The following is a 12,149-nucleotide window of genomic DNA, read 5'->3' as shown; positions in this document are numbered from 1 at the left end:
TGTGTGTGTATGTGTGTGGGGTGTGTGTATGTGTGTGTGTGTATGTGTGTGGGGGGTGTGTGTGTATGTGTGTGTGTATGTGTGTGTGTATGTGTGTGTATGTGTGTGTGTGTATGTGTGTGTGTGGGGGGGGGTGTGTGGGTGACAGAGAAAGACGAGGAAGAGGGAGATTACAAGTTACATAAGAGGAGGTAGGTGAGGGTCTGACTTTCCCTTCAGGACCTCCATGATGCTATACATGACAGACATCTCCCCCACTGTCTTAGTTAGGGCTTCCATTGCTGTGAAGAAACTGACTGGGCTGGAGAGATGGCTCAGTGCACTCTTAAGAGTCATGAGCTTGCTCATCGCAGCATCACAGCTTCTGTCTTCAGGAGTATAATTACTATACAAGTCATTGCCCTCAGATCCTGGTTTGCACTGATGCTCTACCCACCAGGCTCTACCAAGCACTGTCTGTTGATGAATAATATTACTTAAGAGCACTGGCTGCTCTTCCTGAGGTCCTGAGTTCAATTCCCAGAAACTTGATGGTGGCTCACAACCATCTGTAATGGGATCTGATGCCCCCTTCTGGTGTGACTGAAGACAGCTACAGTGTACTCACATACATTAAATAAATAAATATTTTTTAAAAGACCATGCAACTCTTACAAAGGAAAACATCTCATTTGGGGCTGGCTAACAGTTTCAGAGGTTTAGTCCATTATCATCATGGCAGTGTGCAGGCAGACATGTTGATAGAGAAGCTGAGAGTTCAACATCTTGATCGACAGGCAGCAGCAGGAGACTGTGTGCCATACTGGGCATGACTTGAACATATATGACCTCAAAGCCTGCCTCCACAATGACATTCTTCCTCCAAGAAGGCCATACTTCCTCCAGCAAGCCACACCTCCTAACAGTACCACCCACTATTGTCAAACATCAAACACATGAATCTATGGGGGCCATACCTATTCCAACCACCATACCCACTCTCTCCTATTTCCAGCTGTCTTAATGTTGCTCCTCTCTAACTTTTTTAAAAATGTACTTTATGTGCATGGGTCTTTTGCCTGCCAGCATGTCTGTCTGTCACATCTGCACCTGGTATCCGTGGAAACTGAAAGAGGACATCAGTTCCCTTGGAACAGGGATTACAGGTATTGTGAGCCACCATGCAGATGCTGGGGATAAAAACCCAGGTCCCCTGGAAGAGCAGCCAACACTTTTAACTACTGAGTCATTTCTCCAGGCTCCCTCAGAATTTGAAGAGAAGGCTTGTTCCCTTCGAGGCCCTGTCATGCAGCCTACTATGCTGCTGTGCCTGTCTCATGCAGCCTACTATGCTGCTGTGCCTGTCTCTCACTTTAAACCCTATCTTGGCCCCAGTCGGTCGAGGTTCTTTCCTAATGAGGGAACTGAGGCCATGCCTATGGAACGCAATTGACCACGTCTGATCAATAACTGCAGTAAAAAGAGGCACTCATGAACCTTTGATGAGATTAAAATAGGGCTTGTGAACTGGATAGTAATAGGGTCTGCAATTTGTTTTCACAGTGGTCAGGAAAACAGTAATAACAGTGGCAGTAAATATAAGGAAATGTTACCTCATATTCCTTGGCTTTGATTTTTTTGTTTGTTTGTTTGTTTTTCGAGACAGGGTTTCTCTGTATAGCCTTGGCTGTCCTGGAACTCACTCTGTAGACGAGGCTGGCCTCGAACTCAGAAATCCGCCTGCCTCTGCCTCCCAAGTGCTGGGATTAAAGGCGTGCGCCACCACGCCTGGCTTGGCTTTGATTTTTGAGACAGGATCTTACTGTGTAGACCATGTTAGCCTTGAACTTGGCCTGCCTTCTGAGCTCTGGGATTACAAACACATACCTAGCCTGATGTTTTTGTTGTTTATTGTTGTTGTTGTTATTATTACCATCATCCTTTTGTTTTATGTGTGTAGATGTTTTCATGTATGTCTGTGTACCACATGCAAGCAGAGTTTTAAGATGTCCGAATAGGGTATCAGATCCCCTGGAACTGCAGAGCGTTGTCAGCCTCCATGTGGGTGCTGGGAGTTCATCTCTGATGCTCTGCAAGAGCAATTCATTGCTTTCCAACCCCCTAGCCTGTCTTGGTTTTTGTTTTTTGTTGTTGTTTTGTTTTTGTTTTCGTTTTGAGACACTGTCTCAGTAAATCCTGGGCTGGATTCTAAATGAATGGGGATCCTCTTGTCCAGCCTGCCATGTGTTGGAGCTGCAGCCAGTGCTCCACTACTCCTGACTAGACTATGGGTCAGTGTCAGCCGGAGGATCTGCTGTGACTAGATGAAAGAGTTCTTTTTACTGTTCTTGCACTATTTTCTATATATCTTAGCCACTGTTCTATTGTTGTAAAGAGACACAATATCCAAGGCAACTCTTGTTTTTTAGAATTATTTATTTATTTTACGTATATGAGTACCCTGTAGCTATCTTCAGACACACCAGAAGAGGGCATCGGATCCCACTGCAGATGGTTGTAAGTCACCAAGTGGTTGTTGGGAATTGAACTCAGGACCTCTGAAGAGCAGTGAGTGCTCTGAACCACTGAGCCATCTCTCCAGCCCCCCAAGGCAACTCTTATTAAAGAAAGTATTTAATTTGGGGCTCGCTTATAGCTTCAGAGGTTTAGTCCATCATTTAGTTTATCATCATGGCTGGAAGCGACTTGGCAAGCAGGCAGGCATGGTGCTGGAGTAGTAGCTGAGATTTCTACATTTTCATCTGCAGACAGCAGAGACTGGTCCTGGCATGGATGGGTGTTTGAAACTTCAAAACCCACTCACAATGACACACTTCCTCCAACAAGGCCACACCTCCTAGTTGTTCTTCTAATCCTTTCAAAAAGTTCCACTCCCTATCAACTGAGCATTCAAATATATGAGTCTTTTGGGGCATTTCTATTCAAACGCTATAAATTTAATTTTTTTTTTCATGAAACTTTAAAACAAGCTTTGAGAAAGCCTTCAGAAGGTAAAATTCCTCTTGGTCTGTATATTTCCACACTAAACAAGGTAAAGTTACAAAAAAAAAAAAAAAAGCCCAAGACAAGAAAGAAAGAAGTTAGTTGTCATTCACTTCACTTCCTCCCTGCTGATGTCAGGATACAGAGGAAACAGCCCAGCCTAGAGTGAGGAAGCCTCTGTCTGATGCTTACACTGCTACTCCCTGCCTGTGTGTTTGTCTCTCTGAGCCTCAGTTTCCTTATTTATAGAACAGAAACAGCAGAACCTTCCCTGTGGAACAGTCATGTAGCTAAACACCCCAATGTGTTCTAGAAAGGCCTCCCTAAGTTAGTTTTCCAAAATGCAGGTGTTAGGTGTTGCTCTTACTATGCCCAGCCCATGGTGCCTAGTGTGCCCAGTAAACTTTCAAAAAGAATTACAAATGGGTTATGTCTGTGGGTAGCGTGCTTGTCTATCATACATGAAGCCCAGGCTCCATCCCCAGCACTCCACGGGACCAGGTATAATCTGTGATTGCCACACTGGGGAAGTAGAGGCAGGAGAGGCAGGAATTCAAGGTCATCTTCAGCTATACTGCAAGGTTCAGGCCAGCCTAGAATATATAAGATCCTGTCTAAAAAATATAAATAAAAAAGGCCAGGTGTGGTGGGGCAAACCTTTATTCCCAGCACTCTGGAGGCAGAGGCCAGTGAATCTCTGAGTTTGAGGCCGGACCGGTCTACAGAGTGAGTTCAAATCTAGACAGTAAAAGATCCTTACCTCTAACTTCTAAAGACAAGCACTAGTAGCACATTGATTATTCCTCAATCTTTTCTAAGCAGAATCAAGGGGGTTGAAGAGATGGCTCAGAGGTTAAGAGCACTGTCTGCTCTTCCAGAGGTCCTGAGTTCAAGTCCCAGCAACCACATGGTGGATCATAACTACCTACGAGAGCTAGTGCCCTCTTCTGGCCTGCAGGCATACATGCAGGTCGAATGCTGTATACATTTTAAATAAATAAATCTTAAATGAAAAGAATCAAGAAAGCTGGACGTGGTGGCACACACCTTTAATCTCAGCACTTGGGAGGTAGAGGCAGGCGGATCTCGGAGTTTGAGGCCAGCCTGGTCTACAAAGTGACAGCCAAGGTTACACAGAGAAACCAACCAACCAAACAAACAAACATAAACAAATAAACAGCCAGAGAAGCCCTGTTTCAAAAATGAATGAATGAATGAATGAAAGATAGATAGATAGATAGATAGATAGAATGAATGAATCAAGAAAATCAGGAGAATCAGGGGCTGGAGAGGTGGCTCAGGTGTTAACAAGAGTTGCTGGCCTTGCAGAGGTCCTGAGGAGACCAGAAGAAGCATCCAGATCTGAAACTGGAGTTCCTGACGATTGGGAGAAGCTCTGTGGGTACTGAGACCCAAACCAGGGTCCTCTGAAAGGGCAACAAGTGCTCTTAGCTGATGAGCCATCTCTTTAGTTCCATTCAGATCATTTTAAAACATTATATGCAGGTGTGTGTCTGTGTCTGCCTATGTACACTTGAGTGCAGGTACTGGCACAGACCAGAGCTATCAGATTTCTTTAGAGATAGAATTACAGTCAGCAGTGAGCTGCCTGTTGTGGGAGATGGAAAGTGAACTTGGGTCCTCTGCAAGAGAGTTGTGTGCATTCTTAACTACCGAGCCATCTCTCCAGCCCTGAATCACAGTTTTTAGAGTTTTTCTCTTATTTATTGGCATACTCAACTCTGTGCTGTTTTTAAAATGATGTATAAATTAACTAGAAGATAAAGGAAAACATTCACAAATTTTATATAAAATTCAAAGGGGAGAAAGGATATGTGAAAAATGTCAGCAAAGTTTGGTTATTAATGCCTGTAATCCCAGCCCTAGGAAGGCTGAAGTAAAAAGTTCATGGATTTGACACCAGTATGGGTACATACAGTACCAAGCCAACCTGGGGCACCTAGTGAGACCCCTTCTCAAACAACAAAAACAAAACAAAACAAAAGTCTCCCACCTCCCTCATTTCCCAACCACACATCAGCAATTTCCCTCACCAGTTTCCTACCTTTCTATGTCTGGTTTTGTTAAAGTTAACTAGCTTCCTAACTTCGCAGTACAGGGATGTAGCAAATTTATTTAGATCCCTCATTAGAGGGATGCTTGTATTCTTTACAATGTAACTGTTCTCTGGACTCTAAATTCTCTGTCAATCTTATCATTTCACAACCTTAGTTGAGAAGCTTAGTGTTTACAATAAAGATGCACCATAACGACGTTGCCCCTTATTGCTAACAAATGAGAATGGGGAGATGGGGAGGGAGAGGGGTGAGGAGAGGAGAGAGAGGAGGGGAGGGGAAGGGAAAGAAATAGGGAGGGAGGGAGAGCGGGGGGGGGGGAAGAGAGAGAAATGAAGGGAAGAGGGGGAGAGACACAGACAGACAGAAGAGACAGACAGACAGACAGACAGACAGACAGACAGACAGACAGACAGACAGACAGACAGAAGAGACAGAAAGACAGAGACAGCAACACAGAGAAAAGGAGACAGGTCTGGAATCTAATATAGGGAACCCAAGTTAGGGGAAAACCTTACCTTTTTTGTGGCTTTTCCAGCCTTCTAGAGGCTTTGAACTTTCGTTCTGAGAACAAGATGGCATTAAGCCTGGCCTCGAACTCGTAATCCTTTTTAAGGCTGGTGTGCCAGTAAGGTGCCTAGTGATGCCGGAACTTTTGTTTGGCAGGGACCGTGTTTCTTACCGGAGTATTTTTGGCTGTAAGGCGTACCACGCACAAACATGGTTGCCAGGCACCGGAAGTAGCCGGTTATTTTGCTGGATTCTGTTCTTCCGCGGGGCGGAAAAGGCATGTCGGCTTGTGTCCCGACCGTTTCCAGTCCTCTCCCTTTGCAGGACCCCATGAGCAAGCTGTGGCGGCGCGGGAGCACGCCTGGGGCGATGGAGGCCCCCGAGCCGGGTAAGCGCGGGTGGCTCTAACTCGAGTGATCTTGAGAAAGGAGTCGCTCTCCGGCGGTGGAGCCGGGTCTGCCCGCCACAGGTGGGAAGGAGCGAGGCGGGGCAGTTGTTATGGTAACAGCTAATAACGTGGGGAGAGTGGGACTCAGTTGAATTTGTTAGGTTAGGCAGAGCTTCCCCTGGCACGGTTTGGCGGATCCCCTCTGACAGGCTCTCCTTCCGCAGGGGAAACGCTGGAGCTAAGCCTGGCAGGTGCCCACGGCCACGGAGTACACAAGAAAAAACACAAGAAACATAAAAAGAAACACAAGAAAAAGCATCACCAGGAAGAGGAGGCCGGACCGACGCTGCAGGCTCCTGCCAAGCCCCAACTTAAACTTAAAATCAAGCTGGGTGGACAGGTCCTGGGCACCAAGAGGTGAGATCAAGTATCAAGTATTTGACTCGGGAAAATTCAGCAGCAGGTGGGCTGGGCTTTACTGGAAAATAGAAAATAAACTTTGACTTCAGGGTCCAAGTTAAGGCAGCAAGAATCCCAGCGGGTCGGGAAAACTGTAGCTCCAGAGTAGGAGAGAGCCAGCCGCCTGTTCACTTTAGAGTAGCGTTTCTACTCTGCAGTGTCCCTACTTTCACTGTGATTCCCGAGGGGCCTCGCTCACCGTCTCCCCTGATGGTGGTGGATAATGAAGAGGAACCTATGGAAGGCGTGCCTCTGGAGCAGTACCGCGCCTGGCTGGGTGAGAAGCCCTTGGTAGTGGCCAAGCTGGGTTGCTCATTTCTAACCAGCAAAAGGAAGAGGGTGGGGTCTGAGAATTTTCTGTGTCCTAGGACCAACTTAATGTTGCACTTTCCTTCAACTTTCCCACCCAGATGAAGACAGTAATCTGTCCCCCTCCCCGCTTCGGGACCTGCCAGGGGATCTGGAGGGCCAGGAGGAAGAGGAGGAACAGAGATGGTTAGACGCCCTGGAGAAGGGAGAGCTGGATGACAACGGGGACCTCAAGAAGGAGATCAACGAGCGGCTGCTTACTGCGAGACAGGTAAGTTACTTCCGTCTTTATTCACTCAATGAACACATAGGGGGAACTTACTGTTTCTTAGGCAAGGAGAGGAACAGGAAAGGAAAGGGGGTGGGTATTCAAGTGCATGCTGACGGGAAATAAATGACCTTTTTTCTTTTTTGAATTGAGATCTTAGTATTTAAGCCCTGACTGGGATATGCTTGCCCTTGCCCCTAAGTGCTGGAATTAAAGGTGTGTGCCTCCACACACAGCTCCTAAGTAACTTTTTAAAACCACAGAAAATAGGGCTGGTGAGATGGCCCAGTGGTTAAGAGCACTGACTGCTCTTCCAGAGGTCCTCAGTTCAATTCCCAGCAACCACATGGTGGCTCACAACCATCTGTAATGGGATCTGATGCCCTCTTCTGGTGTGTCTGAAGATAGCTACAGTGTACTCATAAATAAATAAAATAAATCTTTTTAAAAAAAAAACCTACAGAAAATAGGAATGCTAAAGGAGAAATCGCCAAGACAGAAACATTAGGGTAGTTGTGGGGAATTTTCACTGTTCTCTTTTGTTTTAAAGATAAATCGTATTTATTTTATGTGGATGAGTTATGTGCTTGTTGCCCCTGGAGGCCAGAGGTCATCAGAACTCCTGGAGCTAGATTTACAGACAGCTGTGAGCTTCTGTGTAGGTGCAGGGAACTGCATGAGTCCCCACAATGCTGCCGGAGCTAGATTTACAGACAGCTGTGAGCTGCCGTGTAGGTGCAGGGAACTGCATGAGTCCCCAGCAATGCCGCCGGTGCTCTTAACCGCTGAGCAGTCTTTCCAGTCTATAATGCCTTTGAAGAGATGACGACATTTCCAGTACCAGAGGAGCTTCTCAAACAAAGAGACCAGCTGACATAGAACCCACGGGCACAGAGACCCAGGAAAGTGTGGCCAGGTCACCAGGGGGACAGACGCTGACAAGTGACATAGCTGACTTAATTACCTTGGCAATTATGTGGAGTGAAGCTTAGTAGGGGTAAGGGGTTTCTGTAGGAAGCTGCTGAAGTGTAGGCTGTCGTGGCGCAGGTCTGTGTCCCAGAAAGACAGGAGGATGGCTACAAATTCCGAGGCATCTAAAAATACATGTGGCTAGCCTGTCGAAATCAATCAATAAACTGGGAGTGGGGCATGGGGTGTGGAAACTGGGAGAGCTGGTGACAGCTTGAGTCCAGAAGGAAGTAGTAACAGAACAGAGAAACCTGCACTGAAGCCTGGATGTATTTTGGGAGTAGCTACTTGTTGGGAGAAAAAAAGGAATCCAGGGTAATTCTTTCTGGTTTGAGCCAAATCCAAGTTGATGCTCTTTCCTGAGATACTATTTAAAACAGCAGCAACAACAAAAACCTACACAAGGGTGCTCCAGTTTGGGCGCATGGGGCAGGCAGGGTACCATACTTTTGTTTCCTCCTTTAGAGCTGAGTGAGAGGCAGGAGCCCTGGAAAGAGCAAGTGTGGTATTAAGGGTCCCTAAAGATGGGGATAGTGGCACAAGCCTTTGAACCCAGCACCTAGGGGACAGAGGGAAGAGTGTGAGCTCCAGGCTGGCCTGGTCTACATAGTGAGACCACCTCGAAACAAACGAAAATAGGGGTGGGTGACCCCCAAAACAATGATGGTCAAGACTCCACCTTCCATTTCCCATCTTTCTCATCCCTCGACTTGGGGACCTCGCCTTTCGGTTCTCAGACATCTTCTCTATCTTCCCCCAGCGAGCCCTGCTCCAGAAGGCGCGGAGCCAGCCGTCCCCGACTCTGCCTCTGCCAGTGGCTGGGGGCTGCCCTGCCCCTGCCCTCACGGAAGAGATGCTGCTGAAGCGTGAGGAGCGTGCACGGAAGCGGCGGCTGCAGGCGGCGAGGCGGGCAGAGGAGCACAAAAATCAGACAATTGAGCGCCTCACCAAGACGGCCGCTCCTAGCGGGCGTGGAGGGCGTGGGGCGGCGCGGGGCGAGCGGCGTGGAGGACGGGCTGCTGCCCCGGCCCCAGCACCCATGGTGCGCTACAGCAGCGGGGCACAGGGCTCCACCTTGTCTTTTCCTCCCGGCGTTCCCACACCCACGGCGGTGGCACAGCGGCCTGCCCCATCGGGCCCCGCTCCACGATGCTCTGTCCCCGGCTGCCCCCACCCGCGTCGTTATGCCTGCTCCCGCACCGGCCAGGCCCTTTGCAGCCTACAGTGCTACCGCATCAACTTGCAGCTACGGCTGGGAGGACCCGAGGGCCCGGGGTCCCCACTCCTGGCCACCTAAGACCTCTCCCACGCCACATTCCCGCAGTCTCCCGACCCTATTAAATTTCGTGTGGTGCCTCGGCTCGTACAGAATTGCTGGATCGGGAAGCCGGCGGAGTCTGAACCTGCGCGTGTAAAGTCATTCAGCCAATCGGCGAAAATTTTTGTGCTGGACGGCCGTTCATTGGACAGTCAGTCAAAGCTTGTTCTGTTGTCCGTACTGGCTATTGTTGCTGTCAATCAGGCATTTGGTCGAGCCTTTCCCCGTCTTTGTCTGTGTGAGTTCTTGTTGTCTGGGAGAGCAGCACAGGCGCCGCTGTGGATTGGGCAGAGGGAGAAACCTGTGACTGGCTCCTATTGGTCAATCTGTTAGTTAGCGATTCTGATTGGCTGGACTGAGCAACTGTGTCCTCTGGAGGTGCTCTCCCCGGCCGGGAGCTCCGGCCGCGGAGTGATGGTGGCACCGGTGGCAATGGGCCGGGCAGGGACCATGGAAGTGGCGGCAGAGGTGGCAGGGGTGGGGCAGCTGGCGGTGGAGGAGGCTGTGGTCTTCAGGGGTCTGTAGGTGGAGGCATGGCTCGGGCCAGCAGCAGGAACAGCAGCGAAGAGGCCTGGGGGGCACTTCAGGCGCCGCAACAGCAGGTATCCCAGCAGCTTTAAAAGCCTATCTTACGACAGCCATTTATTTCTCTTTCCCCTTTCCTGTCACTTCCTGTCCGGGGTGGGGGAGGAGCTCATGGAGCCAAAGGTACTCTGAAGTTCCTGAACAGGACCATTCTACTCTTTGTCTAGACTTACTACGTAGATGCAGTTGACTTTACCTCCAGCCTCTTAGATCCCATCTCATGGTTGCAATGCAAGCCTGCAGTGGCTCTCCAGTTACCAGAGGCGTAGTGAAAACCCCAGGGAGGCTCCCTCTATCTTGCAGCAGTTATTTGTGATGTTTTTCTCTGTGCCTATTGTCACAGCAGAGTCCGGCAGCATCTTCTCTTGAGGGAGCAATTTGGAGACGAGCTGGAACCCAGACTCGCGCCCTGGATACCATCCTTTATCATCCACAGCAATCCCATCTGGTTGGGAGCACTGCTCTGGGTCTCACGCTGCTCCTCCTCTACCCTAGGGAGCTTGAGACCCAGGGGTGGGAAAAAATCTATCTTGGGGTTGTGGGAGGCAGACCTTTGGGGTGGGAGATGTTGAAAGCTTTTTAGCTTTGGAAATGGCCTTAAATTCCTACCCATTGTCACACACTGTTTTTTTTCTTTGAAAACATTAGCTTACCAAAAACCACCCTTGGGGCCAGGCTTCTGTGAGAAAAGTCTTGGGTTTAAAGAACTGATATCACCTCTGTATTTACACTTCACTTTCTACACTAGTTTCTGGCTGTTTTAAATCTTCCATACTGATAGCCCTACATGTAGATGCTCCTTTTAGCATCCCCATGCCATCCTTCCAGGCTAGGTCCGCTCGTGGGTGGGACTGTGTATGTGCGTGCAGTAGGTGGGGTGGACAGGGCCTTGGGTAGAATCCCCTAGTTCTTAGTGCCTCCTTGCCTCCAGCTTCGAGAGCTGTGCCCAGGAGTGAATACCCAGCCCTACCTCTGTGAGACTGGTCATTGCTGTGGGGAGACTGGCTGCTGCACCTACTACTATGAACTCTGGTGTGAGTCTTCAGAGGGACCCATCTCAGGTTCCCTGCCCATTCTCCCTTGGATTTCTGAACTCAGCTACCAAAGCCCCTTCTGTGCTTGGGGCTGGAGTCTGGGGTGGTGACCCGAGTTGTGCCCTCTTTGCCTCCTGCAGGGTTCTGGCTACTTTGGACTGTCCTCATCCTCTTCAGCTGCAGCTGTGCTTTCCGCCACCGAAGGGCTAAACTCAGGCTGCGACAGCAACAGCGGCAGCGTGAAATCAACTTGTTGGCTTACCATGGGGCATGCCATGGGGCTGGCCCTCTTCCAACTGGTTCGCTGCTTGACCTTCGTGAGTGACTTGAGGCTCTTGGATGCAGAACCAGTAGCCCCTCCCAAGCCAGGACCCTCAACCACCCCACACCTTCACTGGCAGACATTTCAGAGCACTCCTGTAGCTCAGGTCCTTCAGTCATCCATGCCATTCTCTCTCCTGCAGGCCTCCTCAGCGCCTTCAAACCCCCAGCCTATGAGGATGTGGTTCACCACCCAGGCACACCGCCACCTCCTTACACGGTGGGCCCCGGCCACCCTTGGACTACTTGCAGTGAATGCACCCGCTGCTCTTCCGAATCCAGCTGCTCTGCCCACTCGGAGGGGACAAGTGTAGAAGGTGTTTCCTCCCACCAGAGTGCTCTCCCTCATCAGGAGGGTGAGCCCACGGCAGGATTGAGCCCAGTCCACATACCCCCTTCCTGCCGCTATCGTCGCCTGACTGGTGACTCGGGTATTGAGCTCTGCCCTTGTCCTGACTCCAGTGAAGGTGAGCCAGTCAAGGTAGCGAGGGTTAGTGTCTCCCAAGCAGATCTGGAAGACCATTCCCCTTGTGCACTGCCCCCAGGTAATATGTCCCAGGTTCCTCCTGTGGGACTGGATTCTAGTTATGGGGACATCCCTTAAGTAGTTTCAAGAGGGAAACTGGATATGACTTAGCCATCAGGATTCAGCCCTGGTTTCAACTGCAGTCCTCCATGTGGGACCGTCCCCACCCCCCTAGAACACGCCTGAAAGGGCTGGAGCCCTGAAGAGGGGCAGTACCGAGGACTGTGCTATCATTACTCACTCCCAGAACATACATACACAGGAGCCTTTGATCTCATTAAAGAGACATGAACCAGCTGCTTGTGATTGTGGGTAGAGTAGACCTCAACTCATTGCATGCCTCTCAACCACACTGGCCCTGAAGGGAAGAAAGGGGCCATTTATCACTTTACATGAGGATAACAG

The 12,149-nt window shown here is 49.5% G+C and overlaps 2 protein-coding genes across 7 annotated transcripts; both read left to right on the top strand.

The window, feature by feature from the left end:
• The first annotated feature begins 5,796 nt into the window (after nt 1-5,796).
• Nucleotides 5,797-9,318, top strand: Ino80b (INO80 complex subunit B). The gene is made up of 5 exons (XM_021191028.2): nt 5,797-5,955; nt 6,180-6,372; nt 6,573-6,691; nt 6,825-6,994; nt 8,721-9,318. The coding sequence occupies exons 1-5, from the start codon at nt 5,847-5,849 to the stop codon at nt 9,255-9,257; spliced, it is 1,128 nt and encodes a 375-aa protein (XP_021046687.1). The 5' UTR covers nt 5,797-5,846; the 3' UTR covers nt 9,258-9,318.
• An 87-nt stretch (nt 9,319-9,405) lies between these two features.
• On the top strand, nt 9,406-12,042 carry Wbp1 (WW domain binding protein 1). 6 transcript variants are annotated; one of them, XM_021190546.2, is made up of 5 exons: nt 9,406-9,880; nt 10,210-10,311; nt 10,795-10,897; nt 11,038-11,214; nt 11,362-12,042. In XM_021190546.2, the coding sequence occupies exons 1-5, from the start codon at nt 9,812-9,814 to the stop codon at nt 11,820-11,822; spliced, it is 912 nt and encodes a 303-aa protein (XP_021046205.1). In that variant the 5' UTR covers nt 9,406-9,811; the 3' UTR covers nt 11,823-12,042. The 6 variants fall into 6 exon arrangements, with proteins under 6 accessions (XP_021046205.1, XP_021046204.1, XP_029390789.1 ...); XM_021190545.2 differs by having other exon boundaries at nt 10,207-10,311; XM_029534929.1 differs by having other exon boundaries at nt 10,795-10,924; nt 11,362-12,040.
• The last annotated feature ends 107 nt before the right edge of the window (nt 12,043-12,149 follow it).

Source organism: Mus pahari, chromosome 2 (assembly GCF_900095145.1).
Source record: "Mus pahari chromosome 2, PAHARI_EIJ_v1.1, whole genome shotgun sequence".
NCBI classification, from domain to species: domain Eukaryota; kingdom Metazoa; phylum Chordata; class Mammalia; order Rodentia; family Muridae; genus Mus; species Mus pahari.
This window is presented reverse-complemented; position numbering and strand designations above follow the sequence as displayed.